Here is a 24,762-nt window from a genome sequence, read left to right as displayed (position 1 = left end):
TTTAATTTTTATACTTTTAATGTTAACGATTCCGCCTATGAATAACAATTATTATCGATAGATATCGAATAGATAGTAACGATTGGAAATGCAGTCAGTAGAAACATGTTTTTATCTGAAATTTTTGTTGTCCTAATTAAAAATATCGAATATATATTTGTTATCGAAAATACTTTTCCGTCAGTATACAAATCGAATATATAATAATAGCAAACTCCATCCCTGGCAGTATAAGTCGGCTTTTACATTGTTTTTCAACTGCCTTGTGGATATGAATTCCCCAAATAAACATTTATAAAATGGAATATGAATCCTCCTTACCTGAGCTTGGTGGTAAATTAATTGAAAGTTAATTAGTAGTTGAATCTCATCTATATGTGCTACAATAAAACCATATGTATATCTACCTGAACGTAAATTTATATCCAGTGTACTTGCAGACATTTATATATGCATATACCTATGCGTGTGTGCCTCTGTGTGTGTGCTTATATATTTATGTGTTTGTATATAGAGTAAGATGAAGAAACATACATACATATATGCATATATATATGTACATACATATGTATATAAATAAACAAATACAAAAGTGTGCAAATTCTACGTCACATACATGTGTATGTATGTATTTACAGAAAATCATACCCAGTGAACATACATACATACATAAATATATGCTTATTAGACTGTTCGTGCTGACATAAATACACACATGAATGCATATATACAATGAAAACTAAGAGTATTTCCTAGATCTCAGTCCTTTTATACAATATTTGTGATAATTTATAAATAAGTTTGTAAAATTCCATCATGCTGTGCAGTAGTTTGTGATTCATGCGAGATTTAAAAATGGAAATACTACAAATATTCGATGAGGTCCACGCCGCCGATGTAATATTCAGAGAGAGACTCCCGTCATTGACATCGCAATATTAAAACCTTTCTTCTACCTTATCAGCTACCCTCCCCCGCTGTGTGTTTCCCTCAATTATCATACGGGACGTGTTGCGAATTCGATCAGATGATACTTTTTATAGCAGTCGCCGAAGTGAATTGAGTATATTGTGGCTGTGGAATGTGTTGCCGTGCCTGCGCCTGTTTACCTGAGCTAGAGATAATATTATATATTCCTGTGTGTGCCCCCGTTTGATAATGTGTTAAGATTGTGTGGAAAACGCCCGCTTGGGCGTGGCGAATTCGCCAAAAGTGTTGGATATATCAGTTCAGCTCATACATAATATATATATACATATATATATATTATAGATTCCATTATCCCATGATCCCCATTAATTCTTTGGAAACATTTGTGTACCAAATATACGGTAGTTAAAATAATATATAAATAATGATTTATGGAAGGTTCAGATTCAGTGATAAACAATTTTGTGTAATATATTTAAATATTTAAACCATTCTAATACGTTTTGAATTGTGTTTTTCAGATATTCTCACCTTAAGCTGCAATAAGAGGCTCGAACTTTTGGAGTCATTTTTAAGTCAACCCGATGGTGACAAGAAATTAAACAGTAGCCTTAATTTAGAAGATAATTTTAAGGGACACCAATTTTCTCTGGATGCTTTATTGGATACATTCATACTACTCTATGATGAATGCAGTAATTCATCTCTTCGGAGAGAAAAGAGCGTATCGGATTTTCTTAAACTTGGTAAGCAATCAAGTAAAGTCGATATAATCTATGTGGGTATAAATAATACATCTAGGTAAATGAGGTGGGTCAATTTGGGATCTGTGTAATCAATAATTTATTAATTATTATTATTTCTTTGATTATTATAGCATATTTTTAATTTCTTTACAATTTCAGCTAAGCCTTTTGTTCACATTGTCAGGAAGCTACGGCTGACGCGTGATGATTTTGAAATTTTAAAAATAATTGGCCGTGGCGCATTTGGTGAAGTGTGTGTTGTTCGCATGCTATCATCGGAAAATATATTTGCCATGAAAATATTAAACAAATGGGAAATGCTGAAACGTGCAGAGACTGCATGTTTTCGCGAAGAAAGAGATGTGCTAGTCCTCGGAGATCGTCAATGGATAACAAATTTGCATTATGCGTTTCAGGATAATATAAATTTGGTATGCTATTTATTTAAAGGTTTAATTGAGTTAATTTATTTACATGTTGATTTATTATTTTAGTACCTGGTCATGGACTATTACTGCGGGGGCGATTTATTAACGCTGTTGAGCAAGTTCGAGGATAAACTTCCCGAGGATATGGCAAAATTTTATATTACAGAAATGATCTTGGCAATAAATAGCATTCATCAGCTGAAGTATGTTCACAGAGATATAAAACCGGACAATGTTTTGCTAGACAAACGTGGGCATGTGCGTCTGGCTGATTTTGGTTCCTGCTTGCGTTTGGATAAGGATGGTACAGTGCAATCAAATGTTGCTGTTGGAACACCTGACTATATATCGCCCGAGATCTTGAGGGCTATGGAGGATGGAAAGGGTCGATATGGAACCGAATGTGATTGGTGGTCACTTGGTGTATGCATGTACGAAATGTTATATGGGGAAACACCATTTTATGCAGAGAGCTTAGTGGAGACCTATGGAAAGATTATGAACCATCAGAATTGCTTTAATTTACCAGCTCAAGATACTTCACACAGTAAGTTATCTGAAGCGTCTAAGGACCTACTACGCAGACTAATTTGTATTCCTGAAACGCGGCTGGGCCAGAAGGGGCTACGTGATTTTATGGAACATGCATGGTTCGAGGGGATCGATTGGGAGAATATTAGAACTGGTCAAGCGCCTTATATACCGGAAGTGTCGAGTCCAACAGATACATCGAATTTCGACGTTGACGACAATGATGTGAGATTAATTGATTCTATTCCGCCTTCGTCTAACCCGGCCTTTTCTGGATTTCATTTGCCATTTATTGGATTCACATTTTCTCAAAATAGCTGTAGAACGGGCCTGAAAACAGACGACTTATTTCCTGATAGCAAACCGCAAACATCTGTTTTCGACGAGAGTCTTGGAAATTCTGTTTCGAGCAATAAGCAATCAAAAGATGCAGAAAAATCAAACGAAGCACTCAATAAACAAATTAAAGCACTAACCGAACAATTAGTCACGTGTAAGCACGAGAAAAACGAACTGTCCGCAAAATATAACGAAATACTTGAACGACTACAGGTTCAAGAAGCTGAACTAAAAGAAACAATAGCTCAGCGTAATGTCGCAATGATGGAATACTCAGAAGTTACCGAAAAACTCACAGAGCTTCGAAACCAAAAACAAAAACTCTCAAGACAGGTTAGAGATAAGGAAGAAGAGCTCGATGCGGCAATCCAAAAGAACGATAGCCTGAGAAACGAACTGCGTAAATCGGATAAAACTCGTAGGGAATTGGAACTGCATATTGAAGATGCTGTAAACGAGGCGTCAAAGGAGAAAAAAATAAGAGAACATGCCGAAGAATGCTGTCGAAAGCTACAAAATGATTACCGCAAATCGGTACCGAATGTCGATTCTACTTCGCCCTCGGGAATGGCAGCATACGAACTGGAACGCGTCGAACTTCAATATGCGGAAAAGCTAAATCATCAACAGGCACGGAATAACTTTGAATTGGATGCCCTAAAGGAACAACTAAGCGAATTGGAAGCGGCCAACGCAATGCTCTCTAAAGAACTGCAGCAGGCGCATGAAAAAATCAAATCTACTCCCGATTACATAGCCGACTCAGCAGAAGCGATATTGGAGTTGCAGAAGCGATTCGACTTGGAGAAATCCACATGGTACGAGGAGAAGCAACGTTTGAACACAGAAGTCAGTACGAAATCCAAAAATCTACGAGACTTGCAGGCCGATGAAATTCAAATATTGAAGGAGCTCCAGGTGAAACGCGAAGCAATAAATCATTGGGAGCTGCAAATGGCCGAAATAATACAATGGGTATCAGATGAGAGGGATGCTCGAAGCTATTTGCAGGCGCTGGCAACAAAGATGACTGAAGAAATCGAATATCTCAAGCATGTGGGAACCTTGAACAATAATGCCGTTGATCATAAGAATTGGCGAAACAGACGTTCCCAAAAGCTAGATAAAATGGAATTACTGAATTTGCAAAGTGCTCTGCAACGGGAAATTCAGGCGAAGGCATCCATCGCCGAAGAGCTAAGTCAAACGAGAGCCGAACTCATTTCTACCCAAAAGGAAGCTGTCGATTATAAGAAGCGATGTGAGTCGATCTTATATGACTTGAAGAAGAAAGAGGTTGAGCTGAGAGACTTGCAGAAAATGGAACTTGGCTACTCGGAATCGTTTTTGAATAAGGCATCGCATCATAATAATGCCTTCTTCAAGGATATGTCTATGAACACTGAGGTTGTGGAGTCTGAAGAATCCTATGCTAACGATGCAAGGGACAGTATTTCATCGGCCTCCAATTTGTTTCAGGCTGCGAATCCTGGCATGCTTTTCAACTATGAGTCGAAGTATTCACTTAAGCCAGGGAAGGACAACTTGAGTGTGAAAAATGCTGCTATGAATGATGACATTCGTTCTGAGCACAGCCTCAACTATGAGGAATCAAAGAAGAAGATGAGCAATACGTCGATTCATCAGTTTCTCGTTCGAACCTTTAGCAGTCCTACCAAATGCAATCATTGTACTTCTTTAATGGTCGGCTTGACACGGCAGGGTGTTGTTTGTGAAATTTGCGGATTTGCATGCCACACTGTCTGCTGTCAAAGAGTACCGACCATTTGCCCTGTGCCCATGGACCAAACCAAGAGACCATTGGGCATAGATCCAACTAGGGGAATTGGAACAGCCTATGAAGGCTATGTGAAGGTGCCCAAATCGGGAGTCATCAAACGGGGCTGGATTCGTCAATTTGTGGTTGTCTGTGACTTCAAATTATTTCTGTATGATATATCTACGGACCGATGTGCATTACCTAGTGTAAGTGTGTCCCAAGTGTTGGATATGCGGGATCCAGAATTCTCTGTTGGCAGCGTACGAGAGAGTGATGTCATTCATGCTGCTAAAAAAGATGTTCCATGTATTTTTAAGGTAATTTTATATACAATGCTCTTTACTTTCGATTGCAATTAATTATTATCTTCCCTTTTAGATAAAAACTTCTCTCATTGAAGGAGGAATCTCATTAAGCACTTTAATGCTGGCTGATAATGAATCTGAAAAGTCCAAATGGGTAATTGCATTGGGCGAACTTCATCGAATTTTAAAACGAAATAATCTACCAAATACGGCCATTTATAAAGTTAACGAAATATTGGATAATACCCTGTCGATTATACGAAACGCTCTGTGTTCTGTTATAACTTACGCGAATCAAATTTTACTAGGAACTGAAGATGGATTGTTTTACATCAACTTGGATCAATATGGTAATAATTGAATAAACATTAAACTAGCTATATATATATTGAGTGAATATTTCTTTCAGAAATTGCACGAATTGGCGAAACAAAGAAAATTCTGCAGTTGTGGTACATTGAGGAAGAGCAGATAATTGTTATTCTTTGCGGAAAGCAGCGGCATTTGAGGCTTTTACCTATAAGGGCTTTGGAGGCAAGCGACGTCGAATGGATAAAGGTCGTGGAGTCTAAGAACTGTATTTCTGCCTGCACCGGTATTATACGACGCTATCCAAGTATTGTGTACTCGTTTATCATTGCGTTAAAACGACCCAATAACCACACCCAAATCATTGTGTATGAAATAAATCGCACGCGTACAAGACACCAAAAGACTTGCGAGTTCACGATCGGATATCTAGCTCAACATCTACAAATATTGTCAGACATGCGTTTAGTTGTCGCACATCAAAGTGGATTTACAGCATATTTCCTGAGAGGCGAGGCGACAGCAATGTGTATGTAGATGCTTTATTTACTATTTTTATTTGTTGATAATATTTGAATTTTCTTTCTTAGCCCTTGTTCATCCAGAAAATCAACTCTGCGCATTCTTGAATTATTCTGGCGTTGATGCAGTTAGAGTAATTGAAATCTTGTCCCCAACCGGTGGAACCTTTGGGGAATATCTATTAGTATTTCAGACTCTTGCAATCTACGTGGACTTGCAAGGACGCAAATCACGCGATAGGGAAATAATGTATCCAGCTTTTCCCACTTATATAAGTAAGTACTTTCAGTGCAATATTTTATAGAATTATATAACTCAATTCCGGACTTCTTATTTTCAGCGTATTCCGATGGTCATCTGTTAGTATTTTCAGAAACTCATTTGGATATATTCAATACACAAACATCTGAGTGGGTTCAATCCATTGGCATAAAACAATCGCTTCCTCTAAACAATATAGGAAACGTTGTTTTAACATCAATAAATGATACACCTCTGATTGTGTACTTAGCTAATATTCATACAAGTAAGTGTTATAAATGAATCTCTAATGAAAAAGGACTTAATTTTTAAATGAATATGATTTTTTTTTCTTTACAGAGGGACTTTTGCAGTATCATGATGGCGACCAGAAAGGAGGCAGCAATATTAAACGTAGATTTTCTATAAGAGAAATAAATAAAACCGTTAAAAGGTAATTAAAAAATTAAAATAACTTCTACAATGTAAGATAGTAAATGTACTTTAATTGTTTTGTGTATTATATATTTATTAAAATTGTATATTAAATTACATTTCAATTTCAGTGATCGAAGATCAAAGATGATATCTGGGCCAACAAATTTCAACCATATTTCCCATATGGGGCCTGGTGATGGTATTCAAAATCAACGATTGTTGGACTTACCAACGACTCTCGAGACAGCTGAGCACGCAAGTAAACAAATCATCAGTTCGTTAAATTCCGTGAACCAAATAAGAAAATGTAACTATCTGGATCAAGGTAAGTGCTAGCATTATATTGTTTATATTTATATTCTATTCTTTTTTATACACATTCATGAAAATCTGTTTCATTTCTGCAGCTGATGGTAACTCAGAGGATTTTGGTAATGATAATTTGCCATCTAGGACTCCCAGCCCATTAGGAACGTTAATTTTTGATGACCTAAATAATATTGATTAAATTGTAATCTCCATATTAATTTAACCGAATGCCGAATAAACTCGAACAAATCAAATTTGTATTGCTAATGCATATTATTTTAGCAAAACAACACGTCTTCTTACATCAACTTTATTTAAATATAAATAATTATACAAATATGATTATAAGCAACTATGTCTTTGGGTTATAAACTAAAATTAATGATGGATCATTCCATCCGTCCGTTCTTTTGTATCCCCGGATAGCAATCTAATGTCCTAATCTGATGGGCATTTCGTATGGCTGCCTTAGACAAATCCCAACGAGTAGCAAACTCAGGAAAAGATGTGCTAGCGATCTCGAGCCACTTGAACTGATTTGAATGCTATCAATAAATAGGTTGTAGGTGCAACTACTGGGCGGCTTTACAAATGTGGTAAAGTTGGGGTAGCGTATGATCTCAGAGGGCTGTAATAATAAATGATTTGTATATTTTGTTTTTGTTAAATTAGAATTGGACTTACAATTGACATGGACTCATTGGAAACACGACAAAAAGTCATATGTTTGCCGGTTATCATTGCATGCTCCACGCGCTTGGTAAATAAGGGTTCCGACCAAGGCAACTGATTTAAATGTGAGAGGAATGTGCGATCATGAAACTCCACAGGATCCGAAATGAGCAGTTTATCTAGAGAAGTGAACAGTAATGTTAGATATATATATCACTATATTTCTAAATTTACGTACTCAAAAGAGATCCTTCCACGACCATGTCTTCAGCGGTCATATCGGTGTGGTTTGTCTTCGATTTACTGTATACCGTGTTGGGCATGTAATCTAGTAAATTTCCGTTGTACAGAAATAGGTTCTCAACATCTGTCATATTCAATGAATAGAACTGATTGACGCCAAACATCTCAAAGAATTCACGCACCGGCGTCATGCTGTAACAGCCGGCTAATTCGATTTTCGGGTAATACGTGATGAAGGATAAACACATTTCCTGCTTGGTTGAATAGCCACCGAATGTGGTGCGTTTGCGATGCAGTGTGTCATACGCACAGTCTGTAATAATATAATCTCCAGGCAAAACGATTGTCTCGTTGGCCAACTGATGAAATTGCTGATATTTATAATCATAGTTGTCATCCTCAATGATGCGTGGCAATTCCTTGCCGCCTCGAATATGACGCAGGCTCATTTTGCGACCAGCGCGATGCGTGTGTAGAGTGCCAGAAATTATTTTAATGCCTTCCTCGGGAAATAACTAAAATAATTGACTTTAAAATAAGCGGAAAACATTTTAAGTAGCTTTTAACTTACAACATTGGAACATGAAGGTCCACAGATGCCAACATTGCGGTACAACTTTTGACCAGGCGGAATAATTTGAGTATCGGAAATGGAAACTCCACTAATAATAATGCCTCCATCGTTAGGGCGTATCTCGGGCGTATAATGAATACGAAATCCAGAATGATCGATGGCTAGAAGTATTCATGATATAATATAAATTCTTAATTTACTTGAAGCTCTCACTTACCGCGCACAGCTTTTTGATTATCATAATGAATTTCTAGCATATAATACTTGACGCCCGATGAGCCGCCAATGGGTATACCAACATGTTCTGGTAAAAATTGCCCTGACGAGCCAATGGACCAAACAGCAACTGGTGTCGAACAGGAATCCCAGTCTCGTGGCGTTAACGAGTTGCTGTTGCACACGGTTCCCGTACTTCTGACCCAAACATCCCACGAAGCGGCATTTGAACCGGGATAAGATTTCGTTGAGCATTCGAACAGAGTCATGTGATGCACAATTGTTTCGTCGTTTTTTCTATAATTTTACAATTGGTAATTGACTTGATTTCACTTGATTTGACATTCGAATCAGTTACTTACGAAACATGTGTTAATAGCGGCTCATAGCCAATAATATGATGCTTTTGTTTCAGCATTGGAGCGCTGACAATTTTACACCAATACAAAGTATCCATCGATGGCTCCAGTGTAACATTATTTACAACAATATCCCATTGATGAGTGACCTGCTTGGCAGTCATACTTTGCTTCCTGAAGACGGGATTCAGTAAATGCATAGGCTTCGCACCACGATTCTTACCATGCCCATCCAGATTTCCATGTATCGGATCCTCATTGCCAAACGACCACAAAACTTTGACCGTATCGTGCTATACATAAAAGTTTTATTAGTTTATTTCTTTGAACATCTAAATGATTTCATCTACATACGCTTAATGGAATATCGTATGGATCACAGGTTTCAATCAAGCGCTTGAATTCAACAATGGTGTGGGTTTCATTTTGACTGCCATCAATAACAAGATAGTTTTGAGTATCATCTTGTATGGGTGCTCCGTGCGGATGTTCGAGTGAACCATGACAATCCTATCAAAACAAAGAACCGTGCGTTAATATGTTAAGATATAGAGCAGCTATGTACATATATATCCAAATGCTTTTATACTAAATATGTTTATATGTTTATGTTATCCGTGCCAGCTGTTTGTCCATTTAAAGATCATTCAGATAATTGCTGAAGCAAATGCCTAATGTGAATGACAGATGTTGAAAATGGCCAGCTGTCTGGGCGCAGGATACACATAAATAGAAATATATTTACAAAAACACGACGTCATCAAGAGCTGTAAGAGTTGATTTGCACGACCTTAACCTTGGTTTCTTTCTGGGTGTCTTCTTTTGATTTGTAGTCTGTTTGTTATTGTTTGAATATTAATGTGCGCTTTAACAATGGAATTTTGATGTTTATTTAATTATTTCTTTTTACTACTTAACGCGGCTTTAAAAATGTGCTTTTTTTTTTTTACTTTATCTGTAGCCATAAAATGTACTGTTTGCTACTTTAATTGCATTTATGTATATATTATTATTATAATTTTATATATGCAGTATTTGAATTATGATATGTATAATATATTTAATTATTTATCACGAATCGAAATAACATAAACGATCAATTGCGAGATTTCTTAGTTAAGGGCCACTAAATTAGACACCCTGTATATATGTACATACATATATAATTTAGTTCCAAAGTTTTGTTACATACATACATACATTCCCTCACGCACATCAACACATGCAGCGTCGCATGCATACATGCACACATATGTACCTACATTCGGGGGCTGTTCTTTTGCTGCTTCTGCCCTTAAATAACATTTATATACATATGTACATATACACTTCAATGAATCATAAACACACACTCTATTAACTATGATTCTCTTGCAAATATTTTAAATGTCGATGCAACTCTCAAATGCACTCTCAATACTCACCAATGCATTTGCTTTTCCAGTATGATCGTCTACCCATAACAAAACCATATCAGCGCTGGACATGCGAGCGTCTTTTTTGGAGAAGCCAAGGCCAATGAAGCCGCGAGTATTGACCGTGGCTTTGAAGTAAATATCCTTTTCTTTTACTTGCCACTCTAGCCAATATAATCCATTGTTGTCCATCATCTCTAGCCTTTGCCAGTTCTGATGCCGAACCGATTTATGTGCAATTGCATCGCTATGATGCGCACAATTTACATTTTGCCATATATAAACGACAAATATACACAGTTTTGTGAATATGTGCAGCAACATTTGAAACTTCTCTTTGTTTTCCTTTATATATTTAAAATATATTATTTTTAAATCAACGACACTTAAAAAATACGCGCCTTTTGTTCTGCTCGGTTGCACGCCTTTTCCGTTTTAATTTGGCTTCAATACTACGTTTATGCACACGCTTCAGGGGAAAGATCATTTCACAAGCCGGCAGATGTTCTGAAGGAGCTAAACACACCACCTTTTGCGCACACACAGGTATACACAAGCGTTCAAAAATACATACAAGAATGCACACATACATAGATGCTAATGCATACATATTGACGTATGCGTCGTCCTCAAACATGATCAAAACAAAAATATCGATATCTTATTAATTACAAAACATTTAAGCGATATTCAAAGGATTATTAATATCGATAATCTGCAAGTGAAAGATCATAGTCGATCCATTCAATTTATTATATAAATAAGAGTCATTGGATAATTAACGTATTGCCTAAAAATTAGAAGTAAATGCATTGCAATTCATTTAACATAATAATTGGACCGTACACACATTTTGTGGTGTGCATAAGCTTAGTTGCCATTGGAGTTTTCAAATTTCGCGGGCTACGTAAGTAATTAAAAATGTAGTTTTCATTACGTCATTTCCATTAAAACATCGATTGTTTTTAATCGCGTTAAAATACTTTTCAGTTAACTAAACTTACCTTTTTCTTATTAAGCAACCATAACCATCAATACCAATATGAGGCATTAATATTGTGTGATTGCTCAATAGCAAGCACCGACAGTATTCCCACTTTCTAAACAAACCGCTTCATTTATATAAATAAGATACAAACAGATTAACAGTGATTATATTTACAATTTGTATGGGATGATTGCAGCGTTTTAAGAATAATACTTATAACGTCACTGAACAATTTTAAAATAATTATCTAGTTTTATGTCGCTACAATATGAAATTAATAAAAATAAGTTATTATTTTTAAGGGTAACAAGTTAAAATTAGAGAATTCTTTCATTTAAAATTGGCTATAACGCATGATTTGCTATTGTATGGACAAACATTCATAACCTAACAGAAATTCTTGTCTCTCAGTAGAAAACGTTTCACGTTACATTTAGAATAATTAAAGAAACTCTAAGACGCAGTCACTGGGCCTAGGGTGATAGTCTGTGGCTGGGGCATCCTCGGACGTATCATCATAGTGGCCTTCTTTAAAGTATAATCCCAGCCCCGCCAGCGGAACCATACAATACCCTGTCGAGCGGTTAAATCTTGCGGATCATGCAGATAGAGTCCATTCAAGCCGCGTCCGCAGGACTTCCACCACCAACCGCCCTGAAACACCAAAATAATTAATATTGCATAAGCTTATGTATATTTTTGAAAGTTCTAATTTGAAAATTTACCTTCAGCATGCTTGCACAGTTGAGCGAGCTTCTATCGTTGTCTTTATTGTACGTTGAGAATGGGCTATTGTTCGATCCATACCATGGATCATTTAATGAATCGCCAGCATTTCCTTCGTATCCATCAATTTCTAGCTTGTAATAGTCCGCTTCAGAGTGTATTTTAAAGTGTGAATACTGAGCATATCTAAAAATAATTGCAGAGTCTAAGTAATTTAAATTATAAGTGAAATAAATAAAACTACTTACCTCTTGTTACCTTCGAAATCTTCTAATTCTACCCGCAATGCGTAGTCTTCATTATTCGTTAGCATATAAATATTTTCGTTTCCCAACCAAAATTCTTTATTAGGTTCGCCAAATCCATTTTTATAATCCGCCCAATCACGATTGAAGTTTTCTCGTGGTTCTCCAAAATCATCGCGACGTTGAATGACCTAAGAGTTGAGAAATTTAATTAAATATTCCATTATTAGAAAAATCAATAAGAATATTTACCGTCCATCCACCATCTGCAATTCCCTGTTCACAGTACACCTTTAAGAACCAATATGTTGTTCCTCGAATTTGTAGGTAAAATACTCCAGATTGCTTCATGCCAGCATTTAAGATATCTACACAAGAGTATCCCTGGAAATATGCAAATATATAAACAATGTAATTAGTTAAAGTTACGTTTCAAACGTAGTTTAAAAAGTATATTTTTAAAATTAGCTTTTGGCGCGCATGGCCAAAGTTACTAATGTACATAAGCAGTATTTATTCACGATCGATATTTATTTCATAACAAAGTTTGGTCACTCTTAAACGATTTGTTTGGGTAGAAAAGTGCAAATGTTTATGTTAACCGCAATAATATGCTCAGTAATATTTATTTTGAGATTCTCCGCATGCGAAGAACAAATTGTGGATGTCAGAAAAACACTTGTGTGGGGCCCGGGACTTAAGCCGGATGATATCGTGTTGCCGGCCAGATATTTTTTCATTCACGCAGTCGATACGAACGGAAAAAAGTAAATAACAAATAAAAAGTTAAAGCCTTTAGAGAATTAAACTGTTTCTTTTCTGTATTTTAGATTCGACTCCCGCACATATTTGAAATTCCAAGTTCATATCAATGGAAACTCGCCGCACGGCAAATGCCGATACAGTTTGAATCAAATTGATCGCGCAGATGGGTCGACAATTGTGCGCTACACGATCGCCGATTGGTGCGACAATCTGGAGATTAATGTGCTATATAATAACTCCCATGTGGCACAGTCGCCCTATTTGATACGGAACAAAGTCTATTCGGAGCGCTGCTATTGTCCGCAAGAACTGAATCTTTGGCTGTTAAACAACGATTGCGCCGCTTTCACAGAGGATAAACAAATCTCCTGGGATTTGCATTCGTTCAAGCGTGTGAATTTTAGCGCCATTCGAACTAATTTATTGAAACGATATAATGCGCCCGAGAGCATATCTTTGTGCCATTATGTGGTGAAGAATCAACAAATTTGGCGAACTTGCTATGGCAAATACACGGGCTTCAAGATGTTTATGGATGCTACGTTATCAGCATTAGGTCGAGTAGTTCTTCTGCCCGATATGGAATTTTATCTAAATCTTGGAGATTGGCCGCTATCTAAGAAGGGAGGTCAACAGCGAACCTCAGGGCCTTATCCAATTTTTTCGTGGTGCGGCAGTGATGACACATACGACATAACATTGCCAACATATGATATTACGGAATCGACTATTGAGAATATGGGTCGAGTTATGTTGGATATGCTCTCTGTACAGAAAGATGAATATTCGTGGGAAGACAAAGAGGAGAAGGCTTTCTTTCGTGGCAGAGATTCGCGACGAGAGCGATTGGATTTAATTGACTTGGCTAGAAAATATCCGGATGCAATCAATGCCTCCATAACAAATTTCTTCTTTTTCCGCAATGAAGAACATAAATACGGTCCCAAAGTACCGCACATATCATTTATGGAGTTCTTTAGGGTAACATATTATTACCATTTCATAATCCTCTATTCTAATATCTCGAATTTCTTTTTTCTTTTCAGTACAAATATCAGTTAAACATTGACGGCGCTGTTGCGGCCTATCGTCTGCCCTATTTGCTAGCAGGCGGTTCTTTGGTCTTCAAACAGGATTCACATTACTACGAGCATTTTTACAGCAAGCTGGTGCCATATAAGCATTTCGTGCCCATCAAGCGTGATCTGAGCGACGTAATTGAGAAGATCGAATGGGCCCGGGCAAATGATTTACGTGTTAAGGAAATCGTGGCGAATGCACGCGCATTTGTCGAAGAGAATCTCTTGCCGCAACATATTTACTGCTATCACCTAGTATTATTTAAGGAGTGGAGCAGTCGTCTGGTATCACCGGTCGAGGTGCTGCAGGGCATGGAAAAAGTCAACTCCACCTACACTTGCTCGTGCAAGGAGAAGATGCCCAGAGACGAGCTTTAGGCAGTGTGAAATCATTCCGAGATTTTTACTTACATCAATCATATCTCAAATTGTATTTAACTTAACCTAATCATAGCATAAATATTAAAGAGATTTTAACACATTTGAATTGGTTTTGAGCTCCTATTTTTTGTTATTCCTTTCTCTACTTATTGATAGGGACGATCTGTTGTAAATTTGGTTTCTTCTACTTTATATTGAAAGTTATATTACTTACCTTGACATCCTTTAGAGTATAGATATCACTGGCCAGGGTATTGTTGACGACAGCTGGTTTGTTCTTTATGCTGGGAAAGATAATGCCGCCTTTTCGAAATACCGATTTCGTAGGTGTCGAGCTCCATGCAGTAGTTGTGGCCGAGGTGGTTGAGGTTCCATTAGACGTGCTGGTAATATTGTTGCTCGATGAGGTCGAATGAGTCGTTGACGTGCTCACTGTGGAATATGGAGTTGTTGTACTGCTGTTATATGCCGTGGACTGTGCTGTGGGCGTGGGCGTTGTAGCTGGCTCATTCAAGTCAGTCAAGCTTTCATCAATCACAGAAAACCTACATGGAAAGGATAATTTGAAGAGAATTCTTTGAGATATTAAAAATGTTCCTACCGGTTCGGATCGTACTCGACCAATCGATCAATGGTTGGATCAACTAGCAGCTCCGTTGGAACTGGCCGTTGTGCTAGTATTTGTACGTCATCCTCTTGCTTCTTTAGTCGCTTCTCAACCATGTCCAAATTATTAATTATTAGATTCGTTTTGGTTTTCAGATCCTGATGGATTTCGCCAATTGCACGTTCCTGCCGCTGCGTCTGTGTTAGCAGCGCATCCGATTTGGGCAGCAGATGATCCACCGAAGACTTTGTACCCACCACAACGTCCCAGACTTCGTCCATTTTCTCAGATACCGATACCATAGGCCGCATCTGTTTAACTAGAGCATCGATCTTACTGGATTTGATGGCTGGAAAAGCAGTTGTGGTGACATTGAATCCATTCAGCTGTTCATGATGGTCCACGACAGCATCATGAATGTCGTTCATCATGCGCAGCATGCGACCTATATTCTCCGACTCGATATTGATGTGAAATTGCAGCTTCTTGTCAATGTTATCCGTGGAGTCGCGCAGCTGGTTGACTTCGCTTGAGACATGCGTCATTACCTCGGCCGTCATTGCCTTTGTGATATCAACGATGTTCATGGTAATTGGCTTCTTCTCGCTTGCCTCCGCATTGAATTCGTCCACTTGCAGGAAGTTGTTGTCGATTTGCGTCTTCAAGACCTCCAGTTTCAGATCAATATCGCTGACTTTCTGATCCAATTTGACCAGCCTACTATCGATTTGGTAGGTGGCTGAAATTTTCGGATTCGGCTTATTCAATTCACTCTCTGCAGTCGTCTCGGGCATAATGTAAACGACATTTGACAGCTTGGAATCCAGGCTACTTAGTTTGGACAGTGCCTGTTCTGTCTTTTCCACATTATTCGTGACGCGATTTTCCAATAGTTCGATGTGCCCCATTAAATCCTCAACGGATCTGCCCAGATTATCGATGCGCTTCAATTTCCCTTCGAGCGTTGTTATAATTATTTCAAATATACTCAACAATTGTTGTTCTCTGCAAAGGCACGAAAGAAGATTTAATATGTGATTAAACTTATGTATATGTATATATGTTATGTATATATTATATTTATGTTTTTTATATGGGTGAAATGAAGTGGTAAAAATTATCTTAATTACTCTAATATAATTTAAATAAAAGTATTTATATTTTTATAATTATCTGCATTGTTTCCCTTAAAAATATACATATATCTATTTTATTTTAAATATACATCATATTTGCGTATCCTAATAATTTTAACACTTGGATTTCGGACTTTATTATCTTTTATATACACAATCAAATTGCGTATAAAATTAACATAATTTTATATGTAAACAAATCTGTCGTACATAATCATGTCACACAATATCATATATCATATTTAATAGGAAGAGATAACTAAAAGAGGAAATGAAAAGGTAAAAATTTATATATGTTTCTCTATTTATATATGCCCATAAATAATAAGCACAAATACATGGAAACAGCAGAAAAATGTATAATCCGATATAAGGAAAGGGAAGAAAAGAGATTGAGCAAAGATAAATTATGCCAAGTAAAACAAAAAGAAAGGTGGCTCGATGTAGTTCAAAGTTTAGTTTATAAGCATTTGATTGCTTTATACAGGGTATCTCACAGCTACTCTCCTCAGTCTCTCTCTCTTTGTCTATCTGTATGTAACACTGAATGATTGACATATTTTAAAACTCTTTTGCTAATCGATAATGTAATAAATATTATCTTCTTCGACGTCTTGCATCTTGCATCAATTTGAGGCCTGAAACCATCTTTGTTGATTATAGTTTCCCCCCATTCAATTCAACATATTTGTTGTCAAAAGCATTTGGTTTTACGCTTTCTATAAGAAATGAATAAGTTAATTGATCAGCGGTAACATCTAAGATTAACAAGCCTTATCTCCGCATCTAATTAACTTATAACTCAACAATAGAGAAGAAAGTAAATGCATTGTAATACATTGTAAAACATTGTAATGTTGTAAGTGAGAGCAAGGTTGTGTCTCGAAATATATCGAAATATCTATATATATATATATTTTTTTTTATTTTTTGCTAATATTCGTAGGCACAATATAGATTCACATCAAAGCCTAGACAGTTGGGTCATTAAGCACAATAAAATGTTTAATTATACTTTGTCAGCTTCTTCATTTACTTCTTCTGCTTCTTTAATAGCATATATGTATGTACAGGAAAGCTCTTTCAGCATATCAGCATAGCTCTATATAGACTTTTTGTATACTAGAGTCACACTCTTTGATGCCGTTTCGCTTGACAGCCTTTGCCCTTGAACTGTGAGAAATAGTTTCTTGGATACATAAATCAAATCGGGTAAGGGTAAGACTAGTCTAGACGGAATATATGACCTAGGAAATGGCGGATTTCCCGCATATAGCTACAAATTGCCAAACGAAAATCTTTAACCCGATTATTTTTGGTCGTTGGGCTTACGATTAATTATTAATTAAAAAAATGGTTTAAGCAACACAAAGTTGCGATAATTTTTGAGCAGACCTCGCAGATATTAATTTCCTTTTTCATTGTCTAAATTAATTTTTGGTCATGAGGCCACAACCGGCATTTGGCTTGTTACCAAAATAAATACCTTTCTTTTTGGCATCCAAACAAGATATAAATTTTATTAATTTAATTATACAAAATGTATGTATATTTATATAAATGTTATTAGCATGGACTGTTTGACCTTAGGGGGGAAATAGTTGAAATGAAAACAACAAAAAATGATTATCTCATTGATGAATTAACCTAGAGCCAATAATAAATCAAATTTTAAATGAGCTTAATGCAGCTCACAATTTTCTTAGCATAATCATTAAACTGCATATATTTTTATTTGTATCCGCCTCAGATAATGGGAAAATATCTTTATTCCATATTGTTAATGGCAATACCAATCGGCCGTTATCAACTGCAGCATACTCATTCACTGCCTAAACGATGCCAGATCGATTTAATATATATGTATGTATCATATATATTAACAGTAATCTAGACTTTAAGCGAAATGGTTGGCATTCATATAGATAGGCGGACAGTAAGACGGACATTCTATTAATTGACATTGCAATAAACCAATATGCTCATTTCCCTTTTGTGAATAAGTATAATAATTTGTACTATGATTTAAGACTACTAAAAGGAGCAATTTACTCTTGTTCTTCTATTCCAATTTCACATAAGAATAGATCAAAGTATAATAAAAAGAAAAAAAACTAGTTTTTTGTTGTTAACAAAGCACTAATAATGTCAATAGCAATTGCTCTGGCTGCGGCTGCGGCTGCTGCTGTGCCATGAACAGAAAAATTTAATAATTTGCATCACATTCACTTTGGCCAGCAAACAGTCATAAACAGCGCAGTTTGGCTTTATTTGCCCATTTCCCACACTCTCGCGCATAGCCGAGACCGGTTTTCCAGCAGTCAGCGGTCTGTACGCAATCCAATCAACAGCCGCACTTATAGAGCAGTTCATGCACAAATCATTTTATACCCTGTACCCAATTAAGGGATACTAAACACCATTGTACGAGCTAAACAAAAGACTTGAGCAAACGCTTTGAGCTTTGCGAAAGAAACACGTAAAGAAATGCAAAAAATAGTTTAGTAATTTGACCCATTTTATATACGAAACTAATTTAATGCAATTACATTATTATCTATCTGTGAACCGGGTTCTTTTTTCATTTGTAATTATATCTAGAAGTTTCTGGTTTTGCAAATAATAAGAATAAATTCCATACAATTACGGCCATTGTATGGCAAAGTCTCGGATCGCTCATATAAATAAAATGTATTCAAAAGAATTTCTATATTTAGACGGGATTGACGTAAGCATATATCCAATTTGATACGATCTAAAGAGAAGTATTTAAGACAGGCTGACATTTCTTAAGAAAGGCTCACATTTCTGAGCAATTGCTATTCTATTTCGCCATAAAAAACTAACTAATTAATGCATATTTTCGGCTATAAATTAAGTCTATAAACATGTAATCGCTCTCTCTTGCAATTACAAACCAATTTTTGTTCAAGCATATCTAGAAATTTCCATTATGCAATCTCTTTAATATGGTTTAGCTAACATCGATAGATACGTGACTATTTTTTTTTCTATCCTACATTAGTTAATAGTTGTTTTATTTTTTCTCTTCTTTTTCTTTTCGTTCAGTACACACCCTTGTTTTTGCCAAAACTTAATTGCAAATTCCATAAAGATCACAAAGTTGTTTCGAAAGAGATTGAACAACAACGCATTTTTTTCTATACTAAGAAAATGCGAGAAGAAAAAGCTGCTCTCACAGCTGCTCTACACACAATTCGCAATTGGCTAAATGGCTAAATGGCCTAAATGCTTTTGTGGACATATGAATTGAAGGAATGAGCGTTAAACGCATGTGACAGCACCACCAGCACCAGCACCACCAGCAGCAGCAGCAGCTCTACATTTGGTTTTATACTCGTTCACGAAAGGGAAATGAGTATATTGGCTATGTGCAATGTCCGTCTGTCAATCCAAATAAAACCAGCCAATAGAATATGACGTATATATTCACGCCCATTGGGGCGCATATTTTACAATCTTAGAGATAGAAGGTTAAAATTTAACAACTAAAGTAGTTCTAAAAAAGTTTCTGGCATCTTTTGGGCTGTGAATGAGTATGCTGCAGTTCGTCACGCCCGACTGCAACGTTCTTACTTGTTTATACCATATAGTTGCCTATATGTACATACATATATGTAAATTTATTTAAGAGTTGTCTTGCATGAAGAATTCTGTTTCTCAAACATAAAACTTGAATATAAATAAATATTTTACACATAGCTTAAAATAATAGATTTAATTAACATATTGTTTTATATAATCAAATCAAATTAGCATCCGAATTTGTCATCAATTTGTTTATCTAAGTCGTTTTATTGACATACCCGCAGTTAACTTAGATTTAATTATGCAAACAACAAATAAATAACTTAGAAAATATGTAAACGGCAAACAGTAAAATTAAACAATTTAGTTTTAAATATTTTTTGCTTTATCATAAATATGTTGCAAATGGCATAAACGAAACTAAAACTAAATAAAATCCACTACAATTTATACTTAAAATTTAATTACAAATAACTTAAAAAATTATAGACATATCAACTATTTTTAAATTGTAATTATAATTGCTTTGGCTCATTAAATATGTAAATAAACTGAATCATAATTTTATAATTGGGACTAAGTAAAAATGAAAATAAAATAAAATTATTTTTAGTTATTTTTTAATTACACTCTTTTTAAAATGGCAATTAAATATAACGTTCAAGCATTTTAATTATTTTTCGGTTATCTTTTTATTTAATATATATATTTGTTAAGTGACATTATAAAAATTGAATTAATATTTGATCAATTTATTATAATAATAATTGTAAAAATAATAATACATATAAAATTTACTGTATTCACGTATGGGCATTTTATAAAATAATATTTTAGTAATATATAAATATATATAAAGTAATATATAAATAATATAATATATAAATATATATAAATTAATATTATAAATTAATATTAAAAACAATTGAAAGCAGTTTTACAATTTCTTAAAAAATAATAATATTTCAATCCAAAGTCAAAATTGATATTGGCTAATTGAATGACCAGCATCATATCATTTTTATTTTTATTTTTTTTTTCACATAAACATTTTGACCTTTGTTTTAGCTTTTAGCCCACGGCGAAGCGCAGCTCTACTTGAAGTGGTCGGAGTTTCGGTCTAACATAAGACAATTACACAATCGACAATTAAGTCGACCCATTATTGTGTCTATTGAATAAGTTGTTTAGTAGCTCAACTGAATTTGATTTAAATAAATAATTGTTAACTCTCCTAGCTACAATTGCTTTCAGTTTTTCAGTTTTTTCTTTTATTATTGAATATTTGGTTCGATATATTTTTGTTGGTTGCCATGTAATTCCCATATATACATAAGTCTATGCGAGCTATATGTATGTATGTAAGTGTGTGTCTGTGTATCACAAGTATTCAGCATATTATTGTATTTTATTTTCTTTTTCCATTCATAGTACAGTGGTGTGTGTCTATGATGGCTACAGTCCGCTCGTGCTCGTGCCCGTGTCTCTGTGGCTGTGTGTGCAAAAAACCAGTTTGTTGCTGCAATCTTTTGTTTTGACCATTTGATTTCACACACTAAAGCGCGCGATACATAAGTACATAAGTTTATTCACACTCACATCAAATGCTTTCAAGTTTTGTAAAAAAATATTTACAATAAATACATTTACATCAGCGTCTGTGTGCTTGTGTGTGAGACTGAGTATAATATATATTATACAAAATTATAAAAAATAATATAAGAAAAAAGATACCTTACCTCGTTCGCAAGTTTCCATTACGCGTTGAGTTTAATGTTTTTGCAGCAAGCTTAAAGCTTGCAGCGTTAGACGCGCTGTTTATTTGGCTGGCGCTGGTGCGGGGCAGAGCCAGACGCAAATTCAGATTCCCATTGCCCGCAGCCGTGCGCGTCGTCCCGCTGGCGAAGTTGCTCGCTGCCAATGCGCCCCATGGGAGCCTCTGGCTGGTCAATACGATATTCGCGATCAGCAGAATAACGGTAAAAGACAGCCCGCCCCTGAATTGTCTATGCAAGGGTAACATTACGGCGAACCACGAACCACTCAAACCACTTTTATATTACTTGCAATGAGCTTAAATTTCAATATAAATATATAATATATAAATGTATATACAAATATATATTTTAATTTTTGTTGTTTTTTTTTTTTTCTTTTTGTTTTGTTTATTTAATAACTCAACTATGAGAATAAGCGAAGCAAGAGTTACGGATATTTGGTTCAAAGCAAACTGCTTGTACAAGTAGACCTTTGCCAATAAATATTATCTTTTTTTTCTCTGCAAATTTTTGTTTTTTGGTGTAGACAAAAAGCGAGCTTTTCGCTAATACAGCACGAACAACTTGGGATTTTGATTATTAATCAAAGGGGGAAAAAAAATAAAACAATTTACTTTCATAAAATTTGATCTGCACCAGTTGCTATGTAAGACATATAGGTTTACTTGTATTCACACACACGCACGCACGCATACACATATAAATATATAGATATATAAATAACTGTTATTTATTGCCTTTATTTATGATATTCAATAGACACACAAAACAATATATTTGATTGTACCATGGATGTACATATGACTTCACATGCACATTCTCCCTCTATCTCCGTCTCTCTCTCTCTCTCTCTCTCTGTCTCGTTCTCTGTCTCCTTCTCCTTCTCCTTCTCGCGCTTGTTATTAAAAATCTTGTTTCTGTTGCGTATTTGTATTATTATAAATTTTGCAGCGAGCTGCGAGATTTGATCTTGATATACATAGTATTCAAATGACGGTCAACAGTAATTGTTGAGTAGCAAAATTGTGAATGGTATAACGCTGGTATTTAATATTTCACAACCGCACATATCCGTAGGTGAAACTTTTCTGTACCCGCCGAGACGTGCTTAGATCTCGATTTGTCTGAGCTGAAATGCAGCTCACCGAAAGTTCGGCCCTAATTAACGGAACAGCAATACGCAGCCGCAGCAGCAGCCGCAGCAGCAGCAGCAGCGGGCAGCTTTACAACACAACGGCTAACTCACCATGCAGCACACACCACGCCACACACCACACAGCGCAAGACAGAGCGCTGTGTAACTCACCACGGCACAGAGAGCAAAAGTGGAACTCGTTTACTGTGCCCCAACGAAAGTGAGAGTGGTTTTTACATACGTACATATATAGCATAGGCTATATATGTATGTCTTATGCATTTTATATATATTTATATTAAGCGCCCAGCCTAGGCTATAAATATATCAACTATTAATTATGATCAAATATATATAAACTTACAGCAGCTTCTGCATTTGCTTATTCAAGTTGGTTTTCGCATTTGTAAGGCTAAACACACTCGCACACACACACATGCATGAGTGCGTGTGTGTGTGTGTGTGTCGGTGTTGTCTCTGTTTTGATTTCAATTGTATTATTTTTAATTCAGGCAAAACTAGTTTTGCAATTTGTTTACGAATCTTGCTTACGGCTTAAAGCTACAAAATAAAACGTTTCTCTCCCTCTCTCAGACTCTGTGTCTGGCTTTTGAATGCATATAAATGTATTATGAATGCACATTTTGTAATTTTACATTTGGTACTTTTCAAATTTTCGGGCTTATAATAATAATTTGAAATATTTATTTACATATATAGTAAATAAGTTGCATTAGCTATTTATTGCAGTTTCACTGCATACTTATTTTTGAAATCTTCAATATGCAGCTCACACTGCATCTACTCTGACTGCAATCCGTAAAGTATGCAATGGGGCTTCAGGTTGAATTTTCAGCTCATAATCCACAAACAACTAAGCGTTTACATAACATAGAGATTATGTATGTATTAACTTTGCTTGCAATACAACAATAGTTACATATTGAATATATACATATATACAGAATATTTTAGAGATTTTTGTACAAATTTAAATTTTCAACTTACTTTGTTGACAAAGAAAAGCACTTTTATAAGGCATGATTTAATGATTTGATAAATGTCTGGCCTAAGCAGTGACGTTTACTTATTAATGTGGAGCACAAAAACAATTAACAACCCACTAATTTGTCATATTCCATATTGGAAATTTCACACATTATTAGTTAATAATCAATCTTTCTTTTTGCAATACCAAAAGTGAAATCGCAAAAACAAAAGTTATCATTTTAATTATAAATCAAAACAACAGAAATTTCGCGAGATCAAAGAACTTTTGGGAAATAAGTAAACAACAATTTAATTAACTGATAATAGTCATAAAGTCAGCACTAAACTACAACTAATTAATTACTTAAATTAAAATTAGCTAAATATGCTTGAAGAAGACAATAAGCATTGATTAACATAATAAAAATGACATGGAATTTTAAGCTAATATAATCTGTATACCCTGAACTCATTGGAACGGGGGATATGGGCTTACGAAAGAACATGTTATAACAGCCTAAGGTAGCTATAAATTTGTCATAAAATATGGATATATGGGAATACGGGGACCGACATAAGAACTAGCAGTGTCCAATGAGTCTATCTATCTGCCTGTCGTCCAAAGGTTAGACTAAAAGCTGTGGGTAAACTTCAGAGTGTCTCCAAGTCGTACACTCTCTACTAGAGCGCTCTTACTGGTTTATTATTCATACAGTTTATCTAACTTCTTGGGTTTTTATGGTCGTGTGAATCAACTTAACTGATGGCCACCTTTTTTTTTTTTTTTTTTTTTTTTTGCTGCATTCAATAACTGCAGAAAAAATGTCTTGAATTTAAGAGATTAATATTGTTATTAGTAAATAATTCCATTACGTATAGATGACGGTGCTTTATCTGTAGAATGAGATTAGCTCTGTGCTTCATTGCAACGAACAGCTCAAAATATTATTGTAGCTGAATTAAGTCCGATAAGATTTATTTAATTTGGAATATAATTATCACCTGAGAGTTGTTGTTTTACTTCTTC

At 35.5% G+C, this 24,762-nt stretch overlaps 4 protein-coding genes and 1 long non-coding RNA gene across 7 annotated transcripts; 2 read left to right on the top strand and 3 right to left on the bottom strand.

Annotated features, from left to right (window-relative positions):
• Nucleotides 1-174: 174 nt before the first annotated feature.
• On the top strand, nucleotides 175-7,131 carry gek (serine/threonine-protein kinase gek). Its single transcript, XM_089262490.1, has 11 exons — nucleotides 175-333; nucleotides 1,452-1,676; nucleotides 1,836-2,107; nucleotides 2,171-5,071; nucleotides 5,133-5,409; nucleotides 5,469-5,897; nucleotides 5,959-6,165; nucleotides 6,231-6,416; nucleotides 6,491-6,584; nucleotides 6,697-6,893; nucleotides 6,976-7,131. Exons 1-11 carry the CDS (start codon nucleotides 300-302, stop codon nucleotides 7,074-7,076), a joined length of 4,923 nt encoding a protein of 1,640 aa, XP_089118616.1. The 5' UTR covers nucleotides 175-299; the 3' UTR covers nucleotides 7,077-7,131.
• LOC149091069 (uncharacterized) lies at nucleotides 241-1,074 on the bottom strand. The gene is made up of 2 exons (XR_016197178.1): nucleotides 957-1,074; nucleotides 241-380 (listed from the first exon to the last, which is right to left on the bottom strand). It is a non-coding gene; the product is annotated as an uncharacterized LOC149091069 (long non-coding RNA).
• A 42-nt stretch (nucleotides 7,132-7,173) lies between the features above and the next one.
• On the bottom strand, nucleotides 7,174-10,936 carry LOC115563393 (MOXD1 homolog 1). The gene is made up of 8 exons (XM_089262495.1): nucleotides 10,366-10,936; nucleotides 9,296-9,451; nucleotides 8,945-9,234; nucleotides 8,584-8,879; nucleotides 8,364-8,527; nucleotides 7,788-8,307; nucleotides 7,562-7,728; nucleotides 7,174-7,505 (listed from the first exon to the last, which is right to left on the bottom strand). Exons 1-8 carry the CDS (start codon nucleotides 10,678-10,680, stop codon nucleotides 7,308-7,310), a joined length of 2,106 nt encoding a protein of 701 aa, XP_089118621.1. The 5' UTR covers nucleotides 10,681-10,936; the 3' UTR covers nucleotides 7,174-7,307.
• A 547-nt stretch (nucleotides 10,937-11,483) lies between these two features.
• Nucleotides 11,484-22,785, bottom strand: LOC108652806 (uncharacterized). 3 transcript variants are annotated; one of them, XM_030386223.2, is made up of 8 exons: nucleotides 22,398-22,785; nucleotides 21,572-21,905; nucleotides 15,142-16,152; nucleotides 14,755-15,085; nucleotides 12,568-12,699; nucleotides 12,319-12,506; nucleotides 12,070-12,256; nucleotides 11,484-11,998 (listed from the first exon to the last, which is right to left on the bottom strand). In XM_030386223.2, the coding sequence occupies exons 2-8, from the start codon at nucleotides 21,853-21,855 to the stop codon at nucleotides 11,798-11,800; spliced, it is 2,334 nt and encodes a 777-aa protein (XP_030242083.2). In that variant the 5' UTR covers nucleotides 21,856-21,905; nucleotides 22,398-22,785; the 3' UTR covers nucleotides 11,484-11,797. The 3 variants fall into 3 exon arrangements, with proteins under 3 accessions (XP_030242083.2, XP_089117132.1, XP_089117133.1); XM_089261006.1 differs by having other exon boundaries at nucleotides 22,590-22,785; XM_089261007.1 differs by having other exon boundaries at nucleotides 22,673-22,688.
• LOC115563394 (protein O-glucosyltransferase 2) lies at nucleotides 12,854-14,640 on the top strand. The gene is made up of 3 exons (XM_030386225.2): nucleotides 12,854-13,082; nucleotides 13,146-14,061; nucleotides 14,127-14,640. The coding sequence occupies exons 1-3, from the start codon at nucleotides 12,904-12,906 to the stop codon at nucleotides 14,535-14,537; spliced, it is 1,506 nt and encodes a 501-aa protein (XP_030242085.1). The 5' UTR covers nucleotides 12,854-12,903; the 3' UTR covers nucleotides 14,538-14,640.
• Nucleotides 22,786-24,762: the final 1,977 nt, after the last annotated feature.

Source organism: Drosophila navojoa, chromosome 5 (assembly GCF_054131105.1).
Source record: "Drosophila navojoa isolate 15081-1374.11 chromosome 5, UAZ_NAV_1.0, whole genome shotgun sequence".
NCBI lineage: Eukaryota > Metazoa > Arthropoda > Insecta > Diptera > Drosophilidae > Drosophila > Drosophila navojoa.
The sequence above is the reverse complement of the archived record's forward strand: the minus strand, read 5'-3'. Positions and strand labels throughout refer to the sequence as shown.